This window comes from Moschus berezovskii, chromosome 17 (assembly GCF_049115385.1).
Source record: "Moschus berezovskii isolate FMDL1 chromosome 17, NW_MosBer_1.0, whole genome shotgun sequence".
NCBI classification, from domain to species: domain Eukaryota; kingdom Metazoa; phylum Chordata; class Mammalia; order Artiodactyla; family Moschidae; genus Moschus; species Moschus berezovskii.
Genome location: NC_142476.1, coordinates 58,435,252 through 58,459,533, shown reverse-complemented (window position 1 = coordinate 58,459,533; position 24,282 = coordinate 58,435,252). Strand labels below are relative to the sequence as shown.

General features: G+C 36.4%; 1 protein-coding gene across 8 annotated transcripts in view; it reads right to left on the bottom strand.

Annotated features, from left to right (window-relative positions):
• The window catches only part of SDCCAG8 (SHH signaling and ciliogenesis regulator SDCCAG8), a 280,184-nt gene that overhangs the window by 248,078 nt on the left and 7,824 nt on the right, over window positions 1–24,282 (bottom strand). For 7 of the 8 annotated variants that reach the window (XR_016039634.1, XM_088845502.1, XM_088845497.1 and 4 more), the window contains exons 2-4: window positions 16,842–16,994; window positions 16,081–16,163; window positions 12,457–12,570 (exon numbers count right to left, since the gene is read on the bottom strand). Coding sequence is in view for 7 of the 8 variants with exons in the window: in XM_088845502.1 (XP_088701628.1) it covers window positions 12,457–12,570; window positions 16,081–16,163; window positions 16,842–16,994 (350 nt within the window). In the remaining variant the exon portion in view is untranslated. Of the gene's footprint in view, window positions 1–12,456; window positions 12,571–16,080; window positions 16,164–16,841; window positions 17,030–24,282 lie in introns of all 8 variants that reach the window. The other variant, XM_088845501.1, reaches the window with a different exon arrangement.

Genomic DNA, 24,282 nt, shown 5'->3' with positions numbered 1-24,282 from the left:
ATTTGTTGATTACTAGATGATCCAACATGATATGAATCATGGAAGACTGATGCTCTCTATCCATTTCCTGAAATATTATAATTATATTTTGACAAGAAACTCAAGCATCAGCTAACAAAGAGAAGGCTGGAGGAAGACAGCAGACGGCCTGCTAATGGCCATACCACAGGACTGTGTGGTTTCTGACAATTTTATTCTACAGACGTATATACATTCTTTAATTAAAGGGTTTATCTAAAAGACTTTTAAACATGAGGTAGATACACTCCTAAACCCATAAAGTAAGATATATTATTATTCATGCTCAAATGCCAATAACATTGAAAACTGACAGAGGGCTACATGGATAATAAAGGACACTGAGACAGAAATGTGAGGAAAGTTACAATGGTTATCTATGAACTGGTAGCCAGATGGAGGGGATTATGAGTGAAAATAGTTTGGTGGATAGTGCTTAAAGAGTGTTTCCTTGGCTGAGCAGGGAGTAATATAAAGAATTATAGGTATATAACAATTTGTATAGCTATTAAGTATCATCTCACCCTGAAAAAATGTAAACAATACTGATATATTGAGGGTATAATACTTAATCTTCATTACCGTTATAATAAACAGCTATTGTACAGCATATAAAATTTCCATTCCATTTATCTTATTCAGAAAAAAAATCAAAGCTGTAATTGAAAACCATAATTAAACAGATACTGCAGACTTCCAATTTTTGATCTGACATATGAGAAGCTTGGAAGACATCACTCCCATCTTCATAACTAGAAAAAGAGCTGAACAAGCTTAACAATAAACTACTCTTCTTAGATCCATCAGAGAATTAAGGTCACAGGGAAAACTATTATCCCTCAGAATGGAAAGACAGACAAGTACTCCTGAGAACATCAACCCAGCAGAGCAGAAACTTCTGGAGGAGCCAGTGGTGGGGCAGGAAAAATATAAAAATAATTGATGAAATGCTGGAAGCTTAGTATAGATCAGTTTGAGTTAAAAACTGCAGAATAACCCAGTCTCTGGAGGGGAAGGTGTCTCCTACACTTTTATGAGCTTTATCTCCAGGACACAAACAGATTCTAATAGCAAAGACTAGAGGAAACCCCATTCCTGTTTCCTCTAGTAGGAGAGGAAAAGTAACCCAAAAGCATTCTGTTCTTTTTAACCAGGACCGCCTCAAGAGAAACTATTTTACCAGAGCCTAAGAAACTGGTTTTTGCTTTTTTCCCCAGAACCTAAGTGACCGGGGGGAAGAGAGGGGAATCCCAACTCCAACTCCACTTAAGGGGAGAGGGAGACTGAGAAACGCTTGTGAAGGATATTGCCAAAGGCACAGGGTCACTAAAAGACTGAGACATGATCATAGGATTACAAAATGCTCCCCCTACTCCCATATCCTACCACCACATCAAAAGTACACTTGTATCATAACACGGGAATACACTAAAATAACTGCACATCTCAGGATATATTTAAGAATTCTTGAGGGAAACCCAAACACAACAGTGGAGACAAAACCAGAACACTAGAGGAAATTTTAGCCTCTGACACATATAGTCAAGAAAATTAGAGATACCAAGGGAATATTTCATGCAAAGATGGGCTTGATAAAGGACAGAAATGGTATGGACCTAACAGAAGCAGAAGATATTAAGAAGAGGTGGCAAGAATACACGGAAGAACTGTACAAAAAAGATCTTCACAACCAAGATAATCACGATGGCGTGATCACTCACCTAGAGCCAGACATCTTGGAATGTGAAGTGGGCCTTGGAAAGCATCACGACGAACAAAGCTAGTGGAGGTGATGGAATTCCACTTGAGCTATTTCAAATCCTGAAAGATGATGCTGTGAAAGTGCTGCACTCAATATGCCAGCAAATTTGGAAAACTCAAAAGTGGCCACAGGACTGGAAAAGGTCAGTCTTCATTCCAATCCCAAAGAAAGGCAATGCCAAAGAATGCTCAAACTACCGCACAATTGCACTCATCTCACTCACTAGTAAAGTCATCCTCAAAATTCTCCAAGTCAGGCTTCAGCAGTATGTAAACCGTGAACTCCCAGATGTTCAAGCAGGTTTTAGAAAGGCAGAGGCACCAGAGATCAAATTGCCAACATCCGCTGGATCATGGAGAAAGCAAGAGAGTTCCAGAAGAGCATCTATTTCTGCTTCATTGACTATGCCAAGGCCTTTGACTGTGTGGATCACAATAAGCTGTGGAAAATTCTGAAAGAGATGGGAATACCAGACCACCTGACCTGCCTCTTGAGAAACCTGTATGCAGGTCAGGAAGCAACAGTTAGAATGGGCCATGGAACAACAGACTGGTTCCAAATACGAAAAGGAGTACGTCAAGGTTGTATATTGTCACCCTGCTTATTTAACTTATATGCAGAGTACATCATGAGAAACGCTGGGCTGGAAGAAGCACAAGCTGGAATCAAGATTGCCGGGAGAAATACCAATAACCTCAGATATGCAGATGACACCACCTTTATGGCAGAAAGTGAAGAGGAACTCAAAAGCCTTTTGATGAAAGTGAAAGAGAAGAGTGAAAAAGTTGGCTTGAAGCTCAACATTCAGAAAACAAAGATCATGGCACCTGGTCCCATCACTTCATGGCAAATAGATGGGGAAACAGTGGAAACAGTGTCAGACTTTATTTTTTGGGGCTCCAAAATCACTGCGGATGCTGATTGCAGCCAGGAAATTAAAAGATGCTTACTCCTTGGAAGGAAAGTTATGACCAGCCTAGATAGCATATTAAAAAGCAGAGACATTACTTTGCCAACAAAGGTCCGTCTAGTCAAGGCTATGGTTTTTCCCGTGGTCATGTATGGATGTGAGAGTTGGACTGTGAAGAAGGCTGATCGCCGAAGAATTGATGCTTTTGAACTGTGGTGCTGCAGAAGACTCTTGAGAGTCCCTTGGACTGCAAGGAGATCCATCCAGTCCATTCTAAAGGAGATCGAGCCTGGGTGTTCATTGGAAGGACTGATGCTAAAGGTGAAACTCCAATACTTTGGCCATCTCATGTGAAGAGTTGACTCACTGGAAAAGACTCTGATGCTGGGAGGGATTGGGGGCAGGAGGAGACGGGGACGACAGAAAATGAGATGGCTGGATGGCTCAATGGACATGAGTTTGAGTGAACTCCGGGAGTTGGTGATGGACAGGGAGGACTGGTGTGCTGTGATTCATGGGGTCGCAAAGAGTCGGACACGAGTGAGCGACTGAACTGAATTGAACTGAATTGACACATATAGTAACAGCAAATAATAAATACCGTCTAATTTCTACAACAAACAAAAAACCTTACACTAAATGCATATTTTCCTCAGTTCCTTTTATTCAATCCTCCATGTCCAGAATTCAATAAAAAATTAGAAGGCATACTAAAAGACTTAAAACACAGTTGTAAGAGACTAAGCAAACACAGAAACAGAGTTAGATATAGCAAAGATGTTGGAATTATCAGATGGAGAGTTTAAAATAATTATGATTAGCATGCTAAAGGGTCAAATGGGAAAAAGTGGTCCACATGCAAGAACAGATGGATAATATAACCAGAGATGGAAACTAAGAGAAAAAGCAAAATGCTGGAAATCAAAAACACTGCAGAGGAAATGAAGATTGCCTTTGAAGGGGTCATTAATAGACTGGACACATTCAAATAATTAGTAAGCTTGAATAAGTTAACAGAAACTTCTCTAACTGATATACAAAGAAGAAAAAAAAATGATACAGACAGAACAGAATATCCAAGAATTGTGGAACAATAATAAAGGTGAAGAAAGAGAGAAAGGAGGAGAAGAAATATTTAAATGAATAATGATTGAGATTTGCCCCAAATTAATTATAAGCGCCAAACAACAGATCCAAGAAGCTCAGAGAACACTGGGCAAGATAAAACTGAAAAATCTACACCCAGGTATATCATATTCAAAGTGCAGAAAATCAAAGACAAAGAGAAAAAAGAAAAATTTTCAAGATGTCAAAGGGAAAAACCTTAGGGAGGATAAAGGGAGGAGGGAGGTGGGAGGGGGGTTCAGGAGGGGGAACTCATGTACACCCGGGGTGGATTCATGTCAATGTATGGCAAAACCAACCAATATAATATTGTAAAATAATTAGCCTCCAATAAAAAAAAAAAAGAATTACATGAGGTACTTGCAGGTATGGAAAAAGTATAATGGCATATTTAAAGTTTTGAATGAAAAGAGTCCCAACAAGCTAGAATTCTGTAATCAGTGATACCAACCTTCAAAAGTGAGGGGAAAACAAAGACTTTTTCAGATAACCAAAATTAGAAAATCTGTCTCTGGTAGACCTGCCTTGCGAGAAATGTTAAAAGGAAGTTCTTCAAGAAGTAGGAAAATTATTTAGGTTATAAACTCAGATCTTCATAAAGAAAGAAAAAGCAGTCCAAGAAGGCATATAGAGATAAGTATAATCTTTTATTTTTCTTAATGTTAGCTGATATAACAGATAACAGTTTGTTCAGTATCATATTAGCCATAGTGTATATAGATTGAACCAGTCAATCCTAAAGGAAATCAATCTTGAATATTCATTGGAAGGAGTGATGCTGAAGCTGAAACTCCAATACTTTGGCAACCTGATGCGAAGAGCTGACTCATTTGAAAAGACCCTGATGCTGGGAAAGATTGAAGGTAGGAGGAGAAGGGGACGACAGAGAATGAGATGGCTGGATGGCATCACCGACTCTGTGGACATGAGTTTGAGTGAACTCCGGGAGTTGGTGATGGACAGGGAGGCCTGGCCTGCTGTGATTCATGGGGTCGCGGAGAGTCAGACACGACTGAGTGACTGAACTGAACTGATATAGTGATCACAGCTTGTGGATAACTGAAATGAATGACAGAAATGCATAAGGGTCAGGAGGGAGGAACTGGGAACACTCTGTTAAAAGGAATTTTCTCAACCCCTGAAGTGTTTATTGAAAATACACTTAGATTAGTGGTAAAGGTAATGGCAAACTCAAGGACAACTGCTTATAAGTTTTTTTTTTTTTAAAGAAGTTCAATTGATATGCTAAGAGAGGAGAAAATCACAATCATATAACATGCTAACTCAAAACCAGAGATGGTACCAAAAAAACCCAGAAAGAACAAGAGCAATGAATAGAAAACAGTAAATAATATGGCAGGTATTATAGATAGCCAACTGTATCAATAATCACTTTAAACATCCATGCTCTGACTATATCAGTTAAAAGACAGACTGCCAGAGTAAATAAAAGACAAGACCTAAGTACACACTGTCTACAAGAAGCCTTCTTTAAATCTAAAGACACAGATACTTTAAAAGTAAAGTAATGGAGAAAGATATACCATGCTAACATAAATCAAAATAAAGCTAGAGAAAAAGCAATACCTGAGCATTTGTATATTTTTTTCTCCAGAGCTCCAGATACATTTCTAATGAGCAATCATGTTTAAAAACAACTAGACTATATGATGACCTTTAACTTTTATCTAGTTTTACTGTTTCTATTTCATATTCAGTGCTCATTTCATTTAGTTTCTTCATCTCTCTTTTTTTATTTGATGTTCTTTCTCTGCCTTTATCAAGTGTAGCAGAAAGCTTTTGTATACATATATAAATATGTGTAATATGTACATTTTAGAAAGCTTATGAATTAATGCATAACTAAAAATTATGACAGTTTTATTCCACTTCTTTGATTTAATATGAATAGAATGCTAATTTCTAATTAAACAGATATGCAATAAGCAACAAAGGTTTACTGTATAGCATAGGGAACTATAGCCAATATTTTGTAATAATCTATGACGGAAAATAAATATATGTGTATTTGTATAACTGAATTACCCTGCTAAGCACCTGAAGCACTGTAAGTCAACCATACTTCAATAAAATATAGATATATTTTAAAAGAAAGACATAAGAACACTAAAAAAAAAGAAAGCTGGAGTAACTATATTAATTTCACACTTCATAATAAGGAAGAAAATATCAGGGATAATAAAGAGGCATGACATACTGATAAAAATTTCAATTTTCCAACAAGACACAATAATCCTAGTGTATATGTGCCTAACAACAGAGCATTAAAATGCATGAAGTAAAAACTGATAGAACTGCAAGGAAAATTGATGTATCTACTATTTCAGTTAGAGATTTCAACATTCCTCTATCAGTCATTGACTGGCCGACTGGCAAAATATCAGCATGAACATAGTTGAACTGAACACCACCATTAATCACTTGGGTCTAATTGACATTTATATACTACTTCATCCAACAACAACAAAATATACACTCTTCTCAAGGTAACACATAACATTCACCAAAACATACCATATTCTGTGGTCTAAAACCATATATTAGTAAATTAAAAAGAATGGAAATCACAAAAAGTATGTTATCAGATCGTAATAGAATTAAACTAGCAATCAATAACAGAAAGATAGCTGGAACACTCCCAAAATGTGTGTGATTAAATAATACTCTTCTAAATAAATACAGGTCCAGGATAAGTTTCAAGAAAAAAATTTAAATTATTTTGAACTAAACAAAAATGAAAATACCACTTAGCAAAATTTGTGAGATGCAACTAAATCAGGGGAAATATTAAAAAGAATAAAGATTTCAAAACAATAATTTCAGGAAACTAAAACAAACAAAAGAAATTAAATTGATAGTAAGTAGAAGAAAAGATAATAAAAATTAGGGTAGAACAAACGAAATTAAAAACAGAAAATCAAGAAAGAAAAGCAGCAAAACCAAAAGACTGGTCTTTGAAATGGTCAATGAAATTGATTAGAGTCTAGCCAGGCTAATCAAGACAAAAAGAGTACACACAGATTACTAATCTCAGAAATGATTCCACTACAGATTCTATGGGGCTTTCTAGGTGACGCTAGTGGTAAAGAACCTGCCTGCCAATGTAGGAGACATAAGAGATGTGGGCTTGATCTCTGGGTCAGGAAGATCCCCTGGAGAAGGGTATGGCAACCCACTCCAGTATTCTTACCTGGAGAATCATGGACAGAAGAGTTCATAGGATTGCGCAGTCAGACACGACTGAAGCAGCTTAGCACACATGCACAGATTCTATGGACATTAAAAGGATAATAAAGGAATACTATGAGCAACTCTAAGTCCATAATTTGATCACCCTAGAGGAAATGAACCAGTCCCTTGAAAGACACAATCTACCAAAACTCCTGAAGGGAAGGGCAGGTAAGCTGAACAGGCCTAGTGAAGTTACTTAGTCGTGTCAGACTCTGCAACCCCATGGACTGTAGCCTGCTAGGCTCCTCTGTTCATGGGATTTTCCAGGTAACAATACTATTTGCCATTTCCTTCTCCAGGGGATCTTCCCAACCCAGAGATTGAACCCAGGTCTCCAGCATTGCAGGCAGACTCTTTACTGTCTGAGCCATTAGGGAAGCCTTGAATAGGCCTACTTGTATTAAAGAAATTAAATAAATAATTGATCCTATTTCAAAACAGGAAGTACCAGTCCTAATATTGACTCACTGGTGAATTTTGACAAATATTTTAAGAAGAAATTAGATCAATTCTCTAAAATATCTTTTATAAAATACCAGAGAGAATACTTCCTAGCTCATTCTATGAAGTCCACATTATCCTAACCAAACTAGGTGAAGAGGCTACAAGGTTGAAAAATGGCAGATCAATATATCCCATGAATACAGATGCAAAAATCCTCATCAAAACATTAGTGAATCAAATCCCACAATGTATAAAAATAATTATACAGCAGGACCAAATGGAATTTAATCTACCTATGCAAGTCTGGCTCAATATTTCAAACTCAAAATAATTCAACATGCTAGAAAAAAAATCAAATGATCATATCAATAGATGTAAAAAAAGCAAGTGACAAAATCCAAGAACCATTCAAGGTAAAAACCTCAATGAACTAGGAATAAAGAAAAAACATCTTCAGTTTAGTAAAAAAAACATCTACAAATAACCTATAGCTAACATTGTACTTCACTGTGAGACAATAGGTAGTTTCCTACTAAGATTAAGAATAAGACAAGGAGGTCACCTCTTATCACTTCTATTCAACATCATATTAAAAGTCCTAACTAAAACAATAAGGCAAGAAACAGAAATAAAAGCTATAAAAGATGAAATACAGCTATATTTGTCACAGATGACATGATTGTCTATGAAGAAAATCTCAAAGAATCAAAAAAACCTGCTAAAATAAATCATTAAGCAAGGTTGCACATTACAAGGTTAATATACAAAAGTCAACTGTTTTCCTATATATTAGTAATAAGTAATTGATATTTGAAATTAAGAACACAGTACCATTTACATTAACACCAACAAAATTAAATACTCAGGTATAAATCGTATAACATATGCATCAGATCTGTAAGAACAAAATTGCGAAACTCTGATGAAGACATCAAGGAATATCTAAATAAATGGATAGATATTCCATATACATGGCTAGGAAGATTCAATATTGTCAAATATCAGTTCCTCCTAATTTGAAAGATTCAACACAAACTCAGTCAAAATTCCAGCATGTTACTTTGTAGATATTTACAAACTACTTTGGAGCTTATATAAAGAGGCAAAAGACCCAAAATCATCAATATGATATTGAAGGAAAAGACCAAAATTGGAAGATTGACAAAGGCAGACTTCAAGACCTACTGTAAAGCTCCAATAATCAAGAGAGTATGATATTTGTGACAGAACTGACCAACATATCAATGAAACAGAATAGTGAGCCCAGAAACATATGCACACAAGCACAGTCAACGGATCTTTAACTATGGATAGAGAACAAACATATGGATACCAAGGATGGAAGGGGGAGGGGGATAAATTGAGATTGGGATTGACAAATATACACTACTGACACTATGTATAAAATAGACAACTAATGGGAATCTACTGTATAGCTCAGGGAACTCTATTCAATGCTTTGTGGTGACCTAAATGGAAAGGAAATAAAAAAGACAGGATATATACATATAGCTGATTTGCTTTGCTGTACAGTAGAAACTAACATAACATTTTAAAGGAGCTATACTGTAATAAAATTAATTAAAAATGGAATAAGGGTAACTCAATGTTGATAGTCTTTTCAACAAATGATGTTGAACAAATGGATATCGATATGCAAAAAAAATTTTTTAATTGTCTGGATACAGATCCTAGACTCACAAATATTAACTAAAAATGGAGCACAGACTAAATGCAAAACACAAAACTATCGAAAAGCTAGAAAAAGAACTAGAGAAAATATTGGTGAGCTTGGATTTGGTAATATTTTTTAGATTTAATACCAAAAGCACAGTCCATGGAAGAAAAAAATTGATAAGCTAGACTTGATTAAAATTAGAAGCTTCTGCTCTACGATGCTGTTAAGACAAGCCAAAATTGAGAAAAAAGAATTGCAAAAGACATATATGACAAATGACTGGTATCCAAAATATATAAAGAAATTTTGAAGCTCAACAATAAGAAAATGCACAACCCAATTAAAAAATGAGCAAGAGACCCGAACAGACACCTCATCAAAGAGAGTATATAAATGGAAAATAAGCATATGAAAAAATACTCAACATTACATATCATCAGGGAATTGAAATTAAAACAAGATAGCATCACATATTTCTAATACACTAGAATTTAAAACACTGACAATACCAAATCCTGGCAAGAACTGTTCCATGTCATGAGCTTTCATTCACTACTGGAGGGAAAGTAAAATGGCACAGCCATTCTGGAAGACAGTACGGCAGTTTCTTATGAAAATAAACATACTCTTACAGGTGATCCAGCAATTTTGCTTCATGGTATTTACCCAAATGAGTTTAAGAAAAAAAGAGTAGATTTTTTTGTAGTTGCCACAACTTGGAGGCAAGTGGGATTTCCTTCAATTGGTGAGTTGATAAAAAAAAAAAATCCTATACCCAGACAATGGAATATTATTCAGTGATAGAAAGAAATAAGCTATTGAGCCATGAAAAAACATTAAGGAAGCTTAAATGTATATTGTTAAGGCAATAAAGCCAATCTGAAAAGGCTACAAACTGTATGACTCTAACTATATGACATTCTGGAAAAGGTAAAACTACGGAGACAGTAAAAAGATCAGTGGTTGCCAGGGGTTTAGTGGATAGGAAAGGAGGGATAAATAAGCAGAGCACAGATGATTTTTAAAGCAGCCAAACTATTCTCTATGATACTGTAATGGTAGATATATACCATTACACATTTTTAAAAACTTATAGAATTTAAAACCCAGAGTAATGTAACAGTATTGGCTCATCACTGTAACAAACATACTACAATGATGCATGATGTAAACAGCAGGGGAAACTGCTGGGGAGCCATAAAGTACATGGGAGTACAGGATAATTCTATGTATTTTCCATACACTTTTTCTGTAAACCTAAAGCTGACTAAAAAACAAAATCTATTAATTAAGCAAACTAATAAGGTTTCTAAACCCTTAAACATTACTTTGAATATCCTACTTCCTGGTAACATGTATCAAATGTATACTCTGTCTGACTTTCAAGGATTTTGTAATCCTCTATTTAACCAATTCAGTATTATTTTAATAATTACTAAGAGATATGTTCCATTGAAGGAATGTAGACTAGATGCCTCATGACCCCCATAAATAAATCATATTTATCCTGAATATTTTCTTTCACTGTTGCTGTTTTTCCTTTAAAATTCTTCCATCTCCCTTCTGCTGATCTAATGATCCTACACCTTAAGATTTTTCTCTCCCATAAAAACATCCTCAAAGACAGTGAATTTTTAGTAACCTTCTTCTCTTATACCACAAAATAAAGGACCACACTGTATCTTTACTATCGTGTTGCTGAGATTCTCATAGGTAACAGTGCTCTCAACTAGATGGTAAGTTTATTACGATTTTTATTACAGAGTGGAAAAATCTGTCATCTCAAAATATGCTACTCTGGAAGAATTATCTTAGGCCTGGCGTGCTGTGATTCATGGGGTCGCGGAGAGTCGGACACGACTGAGCGACTGAACTGAACTGAACTGAACTGAACTGAAGGGTCCGTGAAAAACAGCAGGCACAAGCCTGCTCTGACTTCCCCTTTTCTTCCAGAAAGCAGGACTAAAACTCCCATGTGAACGATGCCCTCCCTACACCAGGAAGAACAGTCTTATCACCAGAGACAGAGAGTAGAGACTGAGAGAAATCTGTACAAACAGACCCTGTTAAAAGAACTCATCTTCTTTAGCCTCCCCACATATTTTCAGAACATTTCCACAGCTGCGTCTCTGTTCAACCAAGTACAAAAGCATTTAGGTTTCACCACTTCTTCAGGTCTTCATTTCCTTATGAAGGCTCCCATGTCACATAAATCTTACATTAAATAAATGTGTATCCTTTTATCCTGTTAATCTATCTTATGTTGCTTTAATTCAAAGGCCCAACCAAAGACACTAAAGGGCAGAGGTAATGTTTTATCTCCCCTACAATATCTTTCAGGTTTACCCGCAGCTTTTTAGCGATTAATAGAAGCTTATTAATGGAATGGGTCCTAGGATATGATTTCAGCTTTTCTAGTAATCCAAGCATACCTTTATAATAATGAGTGTATCCTCCAAGAACAAGGAGAAATGACATGCTAAGATAAAGAAACTCCCTTGAAAAGCTGACAATGAAACCTTTAAAGGTTTCTCAAGCTACATATCAGACTTACACTTTGGAAGAGGAACCATGTTTAAAATATAATACACGATACAAAAGATATCACTAAGTTCCATACAAATATCACATAATCTGATGTATTAATATAAAAAAAAAAAACGAAGACACTAACATACTTTGGGAAGGCATTAAAAACACTGCTAAACCTCATACAGTCATGCAATCTATAACATCTAGTGTTATAAGCCATAAGTGACAACATTTGGTTTCTTGATTCTAAGTATCAGTATCCCCATGAGCTATCTTCATTCAAAGTTACAGTAAGAACCTTTATACTGACAAGGGGTAGATATAGTCTAGCAGTTTAGAATCCCTATTTGCTGCACTACAATTTCAACAGGTTGACAAGAGTGGGAGAACGACTGGTATTACTATTCCAAAGCATTTGCTGTAAGCTGGGCTAAAGCAAAGAGTGGAAAGGAAAAAATTCCAAAACATAAGAAAATATTATCAAAATATTATGGACTACTATATAATTATAAACTACTGGGAAATTAAGTACTCAGAAATGGCATGGTCAGGAGTACCATTCTCAAGCTTGAGAAGTTTCGATTACACGTCAGTCTTTTCAATCACAGAAAGATGGCAACCATCAAGGTGTTGCTATAAACATGAAGACTAATTAATAGCAAATTTTCACACAAGATATTATTATTAATAACAAATTTAACATAGTCTGGCTTAAATTTTTAATGGGATACTTACCTTGCAGAACTTGACTTCTGCCTCTAAATGATAAATGTACTGAGACTGGTCATTGATGATAGGAACAAGATTGTGGACAGTAGGCATACTGGTTTCCTCACATTCTGATGACCTCTAAGGCAAAAATGAAAACAAATGAAGCATGTTCGGATTTAGCAAAGAATCAGCTAATACCATCTCCATACTCAATTTAGCACTTATGTCATATAAACATAGAATAAACATAGACTAAATCACAGTGCAGCTAACAGTATTATTTCATCTTATAAATTCTATAAATAGATAAGATTCAGGAATACGAAAACTATTTTTTAAAGAGGGAAAAGGAAAATGGTTGTAAAAAGCACACAGCAAATGGAAAAATGCTCGAGTAGTATAATTTGGCTTGGGATGAACCACCTATTTGAGCCATCTGGAAATATGACGTGCTATTCAGTAATTTTGAGATGAAGGGACAGCTTTTTAAGAAATCACCATAGAAGAGGGCTGCTAGCTAAAACTGCAGAACAGCTGCCTGAAGAAGGGATTCTTTAGACAAGTGTCTGATGCCAAATGTGTGTCATGGAGGTAAAATTTTATCTGCAAAGAAATACATTAGCAAAACCTGTTTTTTTATTTTTGACCCTAATACTTAAGGCAATTGGAGACTATGCTGTTCTGGAGCCTCCAGAACTAGAGTGCTAAAGCAGATATACATGAAAGTGAGACATTGCACTGAGGACTTTAGAAAAAAAATGTCAATTCTCTTTACTTTTGCAGCAGTCCTGTAATTGATTTTTAATATCCATCTTACCTTATCCTAAAATTATTGTAAAATGATTTATAAATCATATATCATCCACTCCAGTATTCTCGCCTGGAGAATCCCATGGACAGAAGAGCCTGGTGGGCCACAGTCCATGGGGTCGCAAAGAGTCAGACACGACTGAGTGACTAACATCACTACTACCACTACAACATTATTCAAAGAAAAGAGGAAGTTAGGAAAAGGGAAAATGAAGGTCTACCAGTTAGATGAATCCAGAGGAAAGTTTGAGGTGAGACACACAATCATTTTATTTTTCAACACAGCAGAAATTCCTATAAATGATGAAGCACCAGCTCTCATGGCAGAATAATTAAGTACAACTTTGCTTCTGGCCACATTTAATAAATTTAAAACCAAAAGACATTTTAATTAAATGAATTATCTGTGGTAAGTAGAAAGCAACTAATTATAATAATTAACATTAATAGAAAGGGGTTCAGTGCATAGGCAAATATAAATGATTACTATGTGTATACATAGGGCAAAATCAATGTGAAAATTAAAAACAAGCTAGTATCATGTGGAAAATGTTCATATAAAATCACTTGTATGTTTATCATAGTTTGAATGTTCATATTTTAAAAAATAGCAAGTAATAATGTTTAGACATATTTTCTACCTCAACACTGCCTCATTTCACTCTTAATACAGCCACATATTTCTCATATGTCATATTGGCGATGAAACTGAATTCTAAGGGGTACAGTCTTCAAAAGCTACTTATTATTATGGCTTGTAATCATCATATGTAGGTTGTATACATTTAGAGTCTAAGTTCCATTCTTTCACAGAGAGCCAATATAAATAGACGTGTGTATTGGTATATACTGTATACATTGAACTGATCATCTTGATGAGTCTTCTTGCTTATCTAAAGTCAATCAGTTTTGCATAGTATTATCTTAAAAATGCTAAGAAACATGTCTCAGCATTCAACAGATACAGCAACTTAATCTACTACACTTAAAAGTACTCCACCCATATGTGCTTAAGAGCATTTTAGAAACTAGGTGTAAACAGTAATAAATTCACTGAATGATGAAATATTTTATCAAAATTATAGTTTATATCTATAAATATTGAATAGGAACATGTAGTCCATTTCTCTAAAGTGGGAATTAAGCATGAAAGTCTGTGACAGGCTGGAATGAAGTGTTAATATGGGGGTACTCTTAGGACATTTCAGCTGTGAGTAAAGGAAACTGACATGTCTTCAAGTTTTCAGCACGTAGCCTGGGTATCCAACAGTCACAGACATTGAAAATGCAAGGTGAAAAAAAAAAGAAAATGCAAGGTGGTTATTGTTGCCATGACATTTTATATTTGTGTCATACTTCATAGGTTTCCAAAGAATTTTAAATATGGGATCTTACCTTATTACTATAAAAACCCTGTGAGAGAGTGCATGATAGACCCTAGATCACCCTAAAGCATAGATTATCATTTTGACCATTTAAACCTGGCCAAATCCTTACTTCACAGTACCCTTTCTCTACAGAACACTTCCCTCCCACCCACCTTCTCCTCACGTATACCCTTCCCTCACAGTACCCTCCCCCACTTCCACCCTTTCTTCACACCTATCTCAGGCTTTATATCACACTGCTTCAATCAGAAATAATATGCTCCATTAAAGCAACAGCAGTATGAAATACAGTACAGTTTCCCATATCATACCATTTTATAACTATATATCTTTAAATGTAGAAAAAGATTACATACTTCAAATTTAACATTTAACATAAACAAAGGACAGTTAGAATTGGAAAGTAAATTCTAAAACTAATAAAAATACAGATATGCCCCTCTATAAAAGCAATGGTTAGGGACTTGGTGGTCCAGTGATTAAGAATCCGCCTTTCTTTCTTTTTTTAATTATTTATTTTAAAAATGTATTTATTTATTTAACTTGAAGGATAATTACAATACTGTGATGGCTTTTTCAATACATCAACGTGAATCAGCCATAGGTATACATATGTTCCCCCCATCCTGAAACCCCCTCCCACCTACGTCACCACCCCACTCCTCCAGGTTGTCACAGAACACTGGCCCTGGGTGCCCTGCTTCATGCACTGAACTTGCACTGGTCATCCATTCTACATATGGCATATGGTAATGTACATGTTTCAATGCTATTTCTCAAATCATCCCACCCTCTTCTTCTCTCACTGAGCCCAGAAATCTGTTTTTTACATCTGTGTCTCCTTTGCTGACCTGTATGTAGGATCGTTGGTACCATCCTTCTAGGAGAATCTGCCTTTCAATACAAGGGATGCTGGTTCAACCCCTGGAAGAGGAACTAAGATCCCACATGGCCCTGGGCAGCTAAGCCCATGTGCCACAAGTACTGAGCCCTCACACACCACAACTAGACAGAAGCCTGCACACCGAATGAAAGATCTTGCTTACTACAACAAAGACCCTGTGTGCCACAGCTAAGACTAGAAGCAGCCAAAAATGAACAGATAATAATAATAATAAATTATTAAAAAAAGCAATGGTTAATCTTTTCCATATATTGTTCCTTTTAAAAAAATATTTGCTAACAGTTGCAAAGTAAATTCTCCAAACTATTTCCTCACTCACATTTTTCAAGTGAATAATAAATTAAAAAATCAGAATCTCCTCTGCATGGAAGTCTCTTCTTCAGCCAAAATAATTATCAGAGGGAAGATTATTTCTTTTAACACTTTCCATTATTAGCATGCCCAGCTCAGAATCTGTTTAACACATGTACTACTAAAATGATACACAAAATTAAAATATAGTTAGAAAAATAATGCTTTTGTCAGGTTGTAAATGGTGACACTTACCGAAGGGGATGTTTCTTGTCTTTTTAGAGATACCTCACTTTCCTTAGTTGCTTGCTGGCGCAACAAAGCTTTGAGTTGATTAACTATAGAGCAAAAGCAATAGGTTTATTCACCTTATTTTAAATCCATAGTTTATCATCACCCATCTATCCTTCCATCAGTCTAACAAATATTGGTGTATTATGCATCACAAAATGTGCTATTGACAGACACAAAAACAAACATGAGAAAAATCTCTATCATTTAAAAGGTAAGAATCCACTGAGCAAGAGGTATATAACTAACAGATATAAAACAATATTATAAGCTCTAAATCAAGCTCTAGGTCTACCTATAATGCTGTAAGAAGAGGAAGCACGTAACTGTGCCTGTTTTCACAGAGAAGAGAGTGTGAAGGATGTATAGATCACCATGCAGAAAAGGGTGAGAAAAAAACCAGTTTGAACACATGGCTCATACAAAGCAGAAAAGCACAGCCATAGGGTGGCATGAGTAGAACACGCTTGCAAGATGAATAGTTGAAAGGAAGATAGAAAAATGAGGCTGGAGAGGCAGCTAGGAATTACCTTAAGAAACAGTGCTTTGACATCCCATAGGCATAGGGAAGTCAAAGGGAAAAAAATAAGCAAGGGAACTAGATTAGCTGCTTTGTGTTTCTTGACTAAAATCCTAGCAGTAGAGGACAGACTAGTGTCGTTACTGTATGGCGTTTAAAGAATTCACTGTGTGTCATTCAGGTTAGAACTGACATTCACACTCACCGGCATGGCTGTGTTGTAGTTCACGCCAGGCATTTCCAGCATCCTCGTTTCCTACATTGGTATTAAAAGAAGGATCCAGCATATCTTCTCCAATGGTGACATCACCTTCTCTCAGGGCACATTTCAACTGGTGAATGCTTCTATTTGCACGTTCTGCGATAGCATGTGAAAATCAGAGCCAGTGAAATCTGGGTGACCAAATGAACATGGACTTGAGAAGACAATTTCTAAAGGAAAAGCAATCATTTCTGATACTTTGTGGGAGGGAAAAAGCATAGCTTTGCTTCTAGCTTGCTGAGGAACATGCCAGAGGAAATGTGAAATTAAGTTTATGGGGTAGAGGCTAGACTTAATGATCTCTAAGCTCCCTGACACCACTGTGATTGACATCCACTGTATATAGCTCTACTGCCAAGGAGGACTGAATGGGAGAGCTTTTCCCCTCTTCACTCTCCCAAACAAAAATCTAACAGGGGAGGCACTATCCTGACTCCTCAATGCCTAAGACTCCCCTACACATTTTGGCATGGTGTAGATTGGCAAGACCGGCAAGAGGGATTCCACCACATCAAGTTCTTACCGAAAGAAGCCTCCTTGTCCCTGTGGGCCACATGGCCCTCTAGCATCAAGAGACAGCTGACCACCTGGCCTAGTTCTGATCAAGATTTGATAGCTGATGTGTTTAGAGCAGTACAGTTGTACTTATATACTATACTTAGTATAGTTGTACTAATATACTGCTGGCCGACCACATCTTATGTAGAAATTCTCGGTTACTATGCCTGATCACCCTTAGAATTGAAGTTTAAACTCACTACCACATACTTAACATAAATAGTCTAAAATTAAGTATTTTAAGGTCTATTACTCTAGTATTTCATCTCTGAAAACAGCCTCCAAAGAACCTACCCTTACATCCTTGTGCTCTCCCCGGTTGAAATTTAGTGGGTCTGTAACCTGCACTCACCAAGAGAATGCACTGGAAGGCACATGACGCCTGACCCATCACATCTTTAAAACGTTTGGTAGCTTCTGTTTCTACCTTCTTGGAATGTTGGTTTTTGAGAACACCAAGCCACTAAGTAGGAAGTCTGGCTACTCTGCTAGAGAGACTCTGAAGAGGCCATGTGGAAAGGAGAGGCCCTGAGATCACCACAAGGAGATGAAAAGAAGCCCAACCCCACTAACAGTCTGGCAGAGTCTCCTGATGACTCCAGTGCCAGAGGTCATCTACCCACAGGGCATGAAAGAGACTTGAAAACTGCCCAGCTGGAGTCTGGTAAAACCACAGATCTATGAGAGACACTAAAAATGCTTTTGGTTGTTGGTTTCTGCCATCAAGCTTTAGAGTGACGTGTGTGGTGTGTGTGCATGTGTGTGTGTGTGCATGCTTAATCGCTTAGTCATGTCCAACTCTTTGCAATCCCATGGACTGTAGCCTGCCAGGCTCCTCTGTTCATGGGAATTCTCTGGGCAAGAATACTGGAGTGGGTTGTGCTTGTTAATCAGCAAAAGGTAACTGAAATAATTATTCAGTGAAATACTCACCCAAAAACACCTTTAACAAAGGATCCAAGTCTTAGATTAATAACAGAACTATATACTAATATAGTAATGATACTGTGCATGTATGTTCAGTCACTACAGTCATGTTTCTTTCATGACCTTATGTACCATAGCTCTCCAGGCTCCTCTGTCCGTGGGATTCTCCAGGCAAGAATACTGGAGTGGGTTGCCATGCCCTCCTCCAGGGGATCTTCCCCACCCAAGATCATCTACTGCATTGCAGGCAGATTCTTTACAGCTGAGCCACTGGGGAAGCCCCAGTAATGACACTGTTCAGTTCAGTTCAGTCGCTCAGTCGTGTCCGACTCTCTGCGACCCCATGAATCATAGCACGCCAGGCCTCCCTATCCATCACCAACTCCCGGAGTACACTCAAACTCATGTCCACAGAGTCGGTGATGCCATCCAGCCATCTATTATATGTTAATACTATAATATACTAGTGACACTAGACATGACATTACTAATAACTCTATCCTGTTTCATGGATTTTTTTACATGTATGACAACTGGAGAATCAGGCAATTGATGGGTAATTTTATTAGTTAAAAAATAGATACTTTTTCAGGTTTAAACTTGTTACTTCTGCTAATCTCTTAGAATTAATTCTCCAGTTCCAATCTAGAAACATTAACTGTAACAAAAAATGTTCCTTTTACATTAGAGCTGAGACCCAGGTTTCAGTCATCACTTTTAAATGTTGACATCTGTATTTGAAAGTTATCTTTAATTCATTTATTTATTAAATATTTATATATAGCTAACATAGAAATTTATGTTAGAAAAAGGTGAATTCCCATGCAAGTTCATGTACAGTTATTATCTATCTCAAACGGATTCTATTGAAATAATTCTTAACATCTTCAGAGGAGACCTTTTTCTCAGTAAAATCTTTCCCTAATTCAGAGCAATGCATAACAATAACATCAATGAAGTTCTTTCTTCTGATCTAGGCCCTTTCTTGACAAGTAAGATCTACTTCTTCTGTTCAGGAGAAAAACTTCTCTTCTTTAATACCTACAAGAGAATCCTAAGAAAGCTATAAAAATGAAAAATCTTTTCATTACAAATCATGGATGAAAATATATTTATAAATATATATTCTACAGGACCTTGAAAAAGAGATTCTATTTCCTTTAAGCTCATTAATTTGAATGTGTGAAACAGAAAAAAATAACCGTAACTTAATAGAAAAAAATATTCTCTATCTTACAAAATGTCTAATATAGGTCCTTCACTTACAGCAACTCATTTTCCCCTTGAGTAAACTAACAAAAATAGGTCTTTTAGGTCAGGGTTCAACAGTCTACACAAGAGATCCAATAAACTTATCACCGCAATTTTCTCCACACCAATCCTATTTCCACACAGACCTTTCTCTGACAGGAATTTGGTATTGATAACTAACCAAGCCTGGCCTCCTTTTATTCCTCATGAGTTTAAAGTCTAGATAAGATGCATTCCTGGCTTCAGTAAAATGAGAAGCAGCAATAGTTTTTTTTTTTTAATAACTCAGTATTTTCTAAAGAGACTTGTTAAAGGAAAAGGAAATATCAAAGTGTTACATGATAAGCAATTTAGTTCACACAGTTTTAGACTTATGCACTGATACCTATGAATAAAGCACTTATCTTTACTGCATCCATTAAAAGGAAACAGAGGGTTTGAATTACACTAAAAGTAGGCTCTGTGGAGCCATAAAAATGACTTCATCTATAAGACAAAGGATAATTACTTATTTATACTTAATCTGACTAAAAGCTAACAAGCTATATTAGGAAAAGGAAAGGAAATCTGAAAAAAAAAAAGTGTAATTGAAAATTCCTACAGGTAGAGTTCTTTCATTAGCTTACAATAATGGGAGAGTTTTATGAGGCCATTTAATCCCTTTCCTGATATTCCTGTTTAATCTTTTAGAGTTTTTATCATTTAAAGACTATGTGTTAAACTGTACTATGAAAATAGTATTATGTGACATACTAATATATTGAATTCAACAACTATCCCACTTTTCTTAGTGATTACACAAGGTCTGGGTTTTTTTGCAACAAATGACTTCAGTTGCTAGGATCAGAGATGAAGAGAAGGAATTTGCAAGAACTGAATCCTGAAACTAAAACTAAGGAGGTAAGTGATATTTTAAAGTCATTTCAAGAGTACATTTTAAAACATGCTAAATGCTTTTCAAATACATACATACTAACATAATTATATACACTGTAACAGACAAACAGAATTAATCCCTTGGAATAACAACACTCAGATCTTTCAAGACAGACGAAACCCCACTGCTTTTCAACTGGAGCCATCACAACTGGTCTCATAATCCTTATTAAGAACACTACTCCCCAGATGCCATTAACTGCTGCTTCTTGTTGTTTAGTTGCGGGGTCATTTCCGACTCTTTTGCTACCCCATGGACAGTAGCCTGCCAAGGATGGGATTTCCCAGGGAAGAATAGTGGAGTGGGTTGCCATGTCCTTCACCAGGGGAGCTTCCTGACCCAAAGATAGAACCTGCATCTCTGACATTGGCAGGCGCATTCTTTACCACTGAGCCACCAGGGAAGCCGTAACCCCATTTTGCTTACATGTAAGGAAACCAGATTAGATAGGAGGTTCCAATTAGGGTTTCCTATCCCACTGTTAATGGACATACCTTTATCTATCTATAACCAAGAGTGGGGAAGAATACTCAGTTCCTCTTCTCTCCTGAGAGGATAGTTAACAAATTTCACAATACATCCTGATTTCTTCTTCCCAGCATCAACCACAGGCTGAATACAAACTTAATTACAAATACAAACAGAAATACCACCTCTGAGTCCTACAGAATCGGATGAACATAAATGTAACTAAATAATATTTCTGCTAGTCTACTATCCAATTATCAATCAATACAATGAGCACTGAAAAGGTTTTTAAGATGCTGATTGCCAACAAATTTGTCTGTTTCATTCATTTTTGTAATTGAGTTGCTCTAATTTCCAACTCCCAGCTCAACACTGAACCTCTTCATCAAGATGTTTTTGTACAAAAAGGAAAATACATCCCTGTATACCAAGGATCACCACTTACATACGTACTGTGAATTATTAATGTCTACGTTCTCCATCTGTACTGGGAGATGTGAATGAGAATTATCCTGGTGACAAGGAGGCAGAACCGCACCCAATACAGTGCCCAGCTGTCTCTGAGAAAACATGCAATGAACCATACCTCCCCAGGCTAAGCATGAGGCGAGGTGCAATTCTCAAAACAAGCTTAGATCTGGGCAGACAAGCAGAAAAATGAAACCACGGCCAGATAAGAGACGCATGTGTCCGTCCACACTTGACTGGGCCTTAGCTAGTACAGGGGATTGCTGTCACTGTTTACTGGGGTACTGACAATTAGTGTGACCAAGATGAAAACAGCATTAATCCAAAATCAGAAAAAGCAGTTTCGTAACTGGCAGTTACAATGATTAAAGAGACTAAAAGTTGTATGCAGAAACTACAAAATCTCAAAAAAAATTACTATCATAAGACTCTAATAGCTGAAAAAAGGTGTTAAAACTGGTTGGTACCAGAAGTGAAAGATAATCCAAATAAGAATGTAAACATCTTTAAGAGCAGTGTCTGGAAGATCATTAATGATGGATGGATGTTGGGAAACCAAGAAGATTGACTATACGCATTATGAGGGATACACCTGGTTCTTTTCTTTTTTGTATCAACTGAGAAGACTTATGCACCTGTCACTTTCCCATTAAAGAAGTTATCCTAGCCAGACTGGCAGAACTTAGGTACAATTATCAGCCAAAACAATCTGTATCCTTAATTGTAATTATTCTCAAGCACGGTTCTTGCAAAGCAAATGCTATGAGTAATAACCTTGCTACTTCTAGATCACGGTTCTCAGTCTCAGCACTGTTGATATTTGGACTTGGTAATTCTTGACTGTAAGGGGATGTGTTGTGTTTTTACAGCAGCATCCCTGGCCTCCACCCGATAGATGCTGGTAAAACTCTCCCTGCCACTTGTGACAATCAAAAATGCCGCCAGACATTACCAAATGTCTTCTGGATGGAAAAAAAAAAAAAGTCACCCTGATTGATAACTGCTGGTTTACAGTAATAAAACAAGATAGCCAGTGCTCAGTTTCGAGGCGTGACTACCCACACTGCTACACTGGAACTGCAGGCGCAACTTGGTGAAAAGTGCTCAGAACACTGAGCTATTCTACCACTGCGGTAGGCAGCACACACAGCCCACTGCCATCACCACCAAGATGAGGTGCTTCTGATCCAGGTGTCAGGACTTGTTATACCTACTGTGATCAAGAACCTGAAACTCATATTTAGTTTCATTTTGTTTCCAGGCCTGATACATGATGCAATACTTCATGTATTACTCTAGTAATAAGTATTACTTCATGTAATACACTAAGGCTACTTTTTAGAGCTTCTTTAGTACTCATTCCTTTAAATGTTCTAGTGGGCTTTGATGAAGTTCTCCAATAATCAAGGCTGCTTCAGTAAGCACACAGGCATGTTTCAAGCTACCTTTCCCACCTTTTATCTCTCAGAGGAGTATCACTAAGTGAAAACTCGGAAAACCTTAGCATAAACTGGTGAAGTGATCAGAGTTTAAGTCTTTTAAAAAAATCTCAAAAGCTTGAGAAACAAAGTGGTCTCTTTTTTTTTTTTTTTCCCGCACAAACATGTCTAAGAAGTGAAAATGCCCTTACAATCTTGTAACACCAAACCATTGTTTTGGTTCCACATTATTTCATGGATGATTATTTACTTATAAAACATGCTTTTGGGGCTGCTAAATCCTGTCTTTTGCTTATTTTACCTCATTAGTTTTAGGGAAGAAAAAATGGAAATGCTACTACTTTTTGGTATTCTGGTAAAAGAAATAGTAATAAAAGTTAAAACTACTAAGAACAGCCATATAAGTAAACAAAACAAAAAATGAATATATGTAATTTAAATTTTAATAGCAAAAAAGTCAATTTAAATGTTTGAAAAATTTCATTTGCATTACCAATCCTTATTTATTAATAGCCAAATCATTGTATTTCTTTATTTTCATAATGAATGCTTCTGGGGCCATTCTTACATTGTTGCCCGTCTTGGTCAAAGTGAGATTGATAGTTAACTAAGCAAACATTAGCCGTAGACAATGTGTGTGAGTGTGCGCCTAAATACATTAAAATTTTAGAATACATTTAAGAACAGTAAAAACAAAAAAGAAGAAGAAATACAAGTTTGATGAGTAAAACTGAGAAAAAGAGGAACTTTTACTTAAGTTTCCTTTAAGTATGCCAAAGGTCCAGATGACATAACTGCTGGTTAATTCAGTGACCAAATTATGGACTAGTAAGATGAACATTAGTTTCTACATATGTATCCTTCTCTGGAATGAAAAAAAAAAACAACAAACACTTGTTTATATTTTACTTATATACAATTGGCACATCAGTATTATTTTCAGTTTTATCAAACTAAATCAACTTACGAAAAAAAAGATCACCCCCCAAATTTTATATTTTCTTCCCATATTCAACTTCTCACTTTCCATGAACCTAGTTCCTTAATCTCATAAGGAAACACAACTTTTTATCATTCGTGTGGTCCAATCCAGTGTTGATAAAAGGGACATTACAGATCTAGAGATCTGAGATAATGGCTGAAGGGGAACCAAGCTCTCATATATAGGATAAGACCCACATAGTATAGGATGAAGGGAAAAGAATAAAAGAAAAGGAAGAAAGAAAAGAGGGAAAGAGCAAGAAAGTAATTGCAATGCTTTCAGAAAAAGAATAAACTGCCCAGTTTGGCCATACCCTCACTATTCCCTAGTGTCTTCCACTGACTTCATCACACA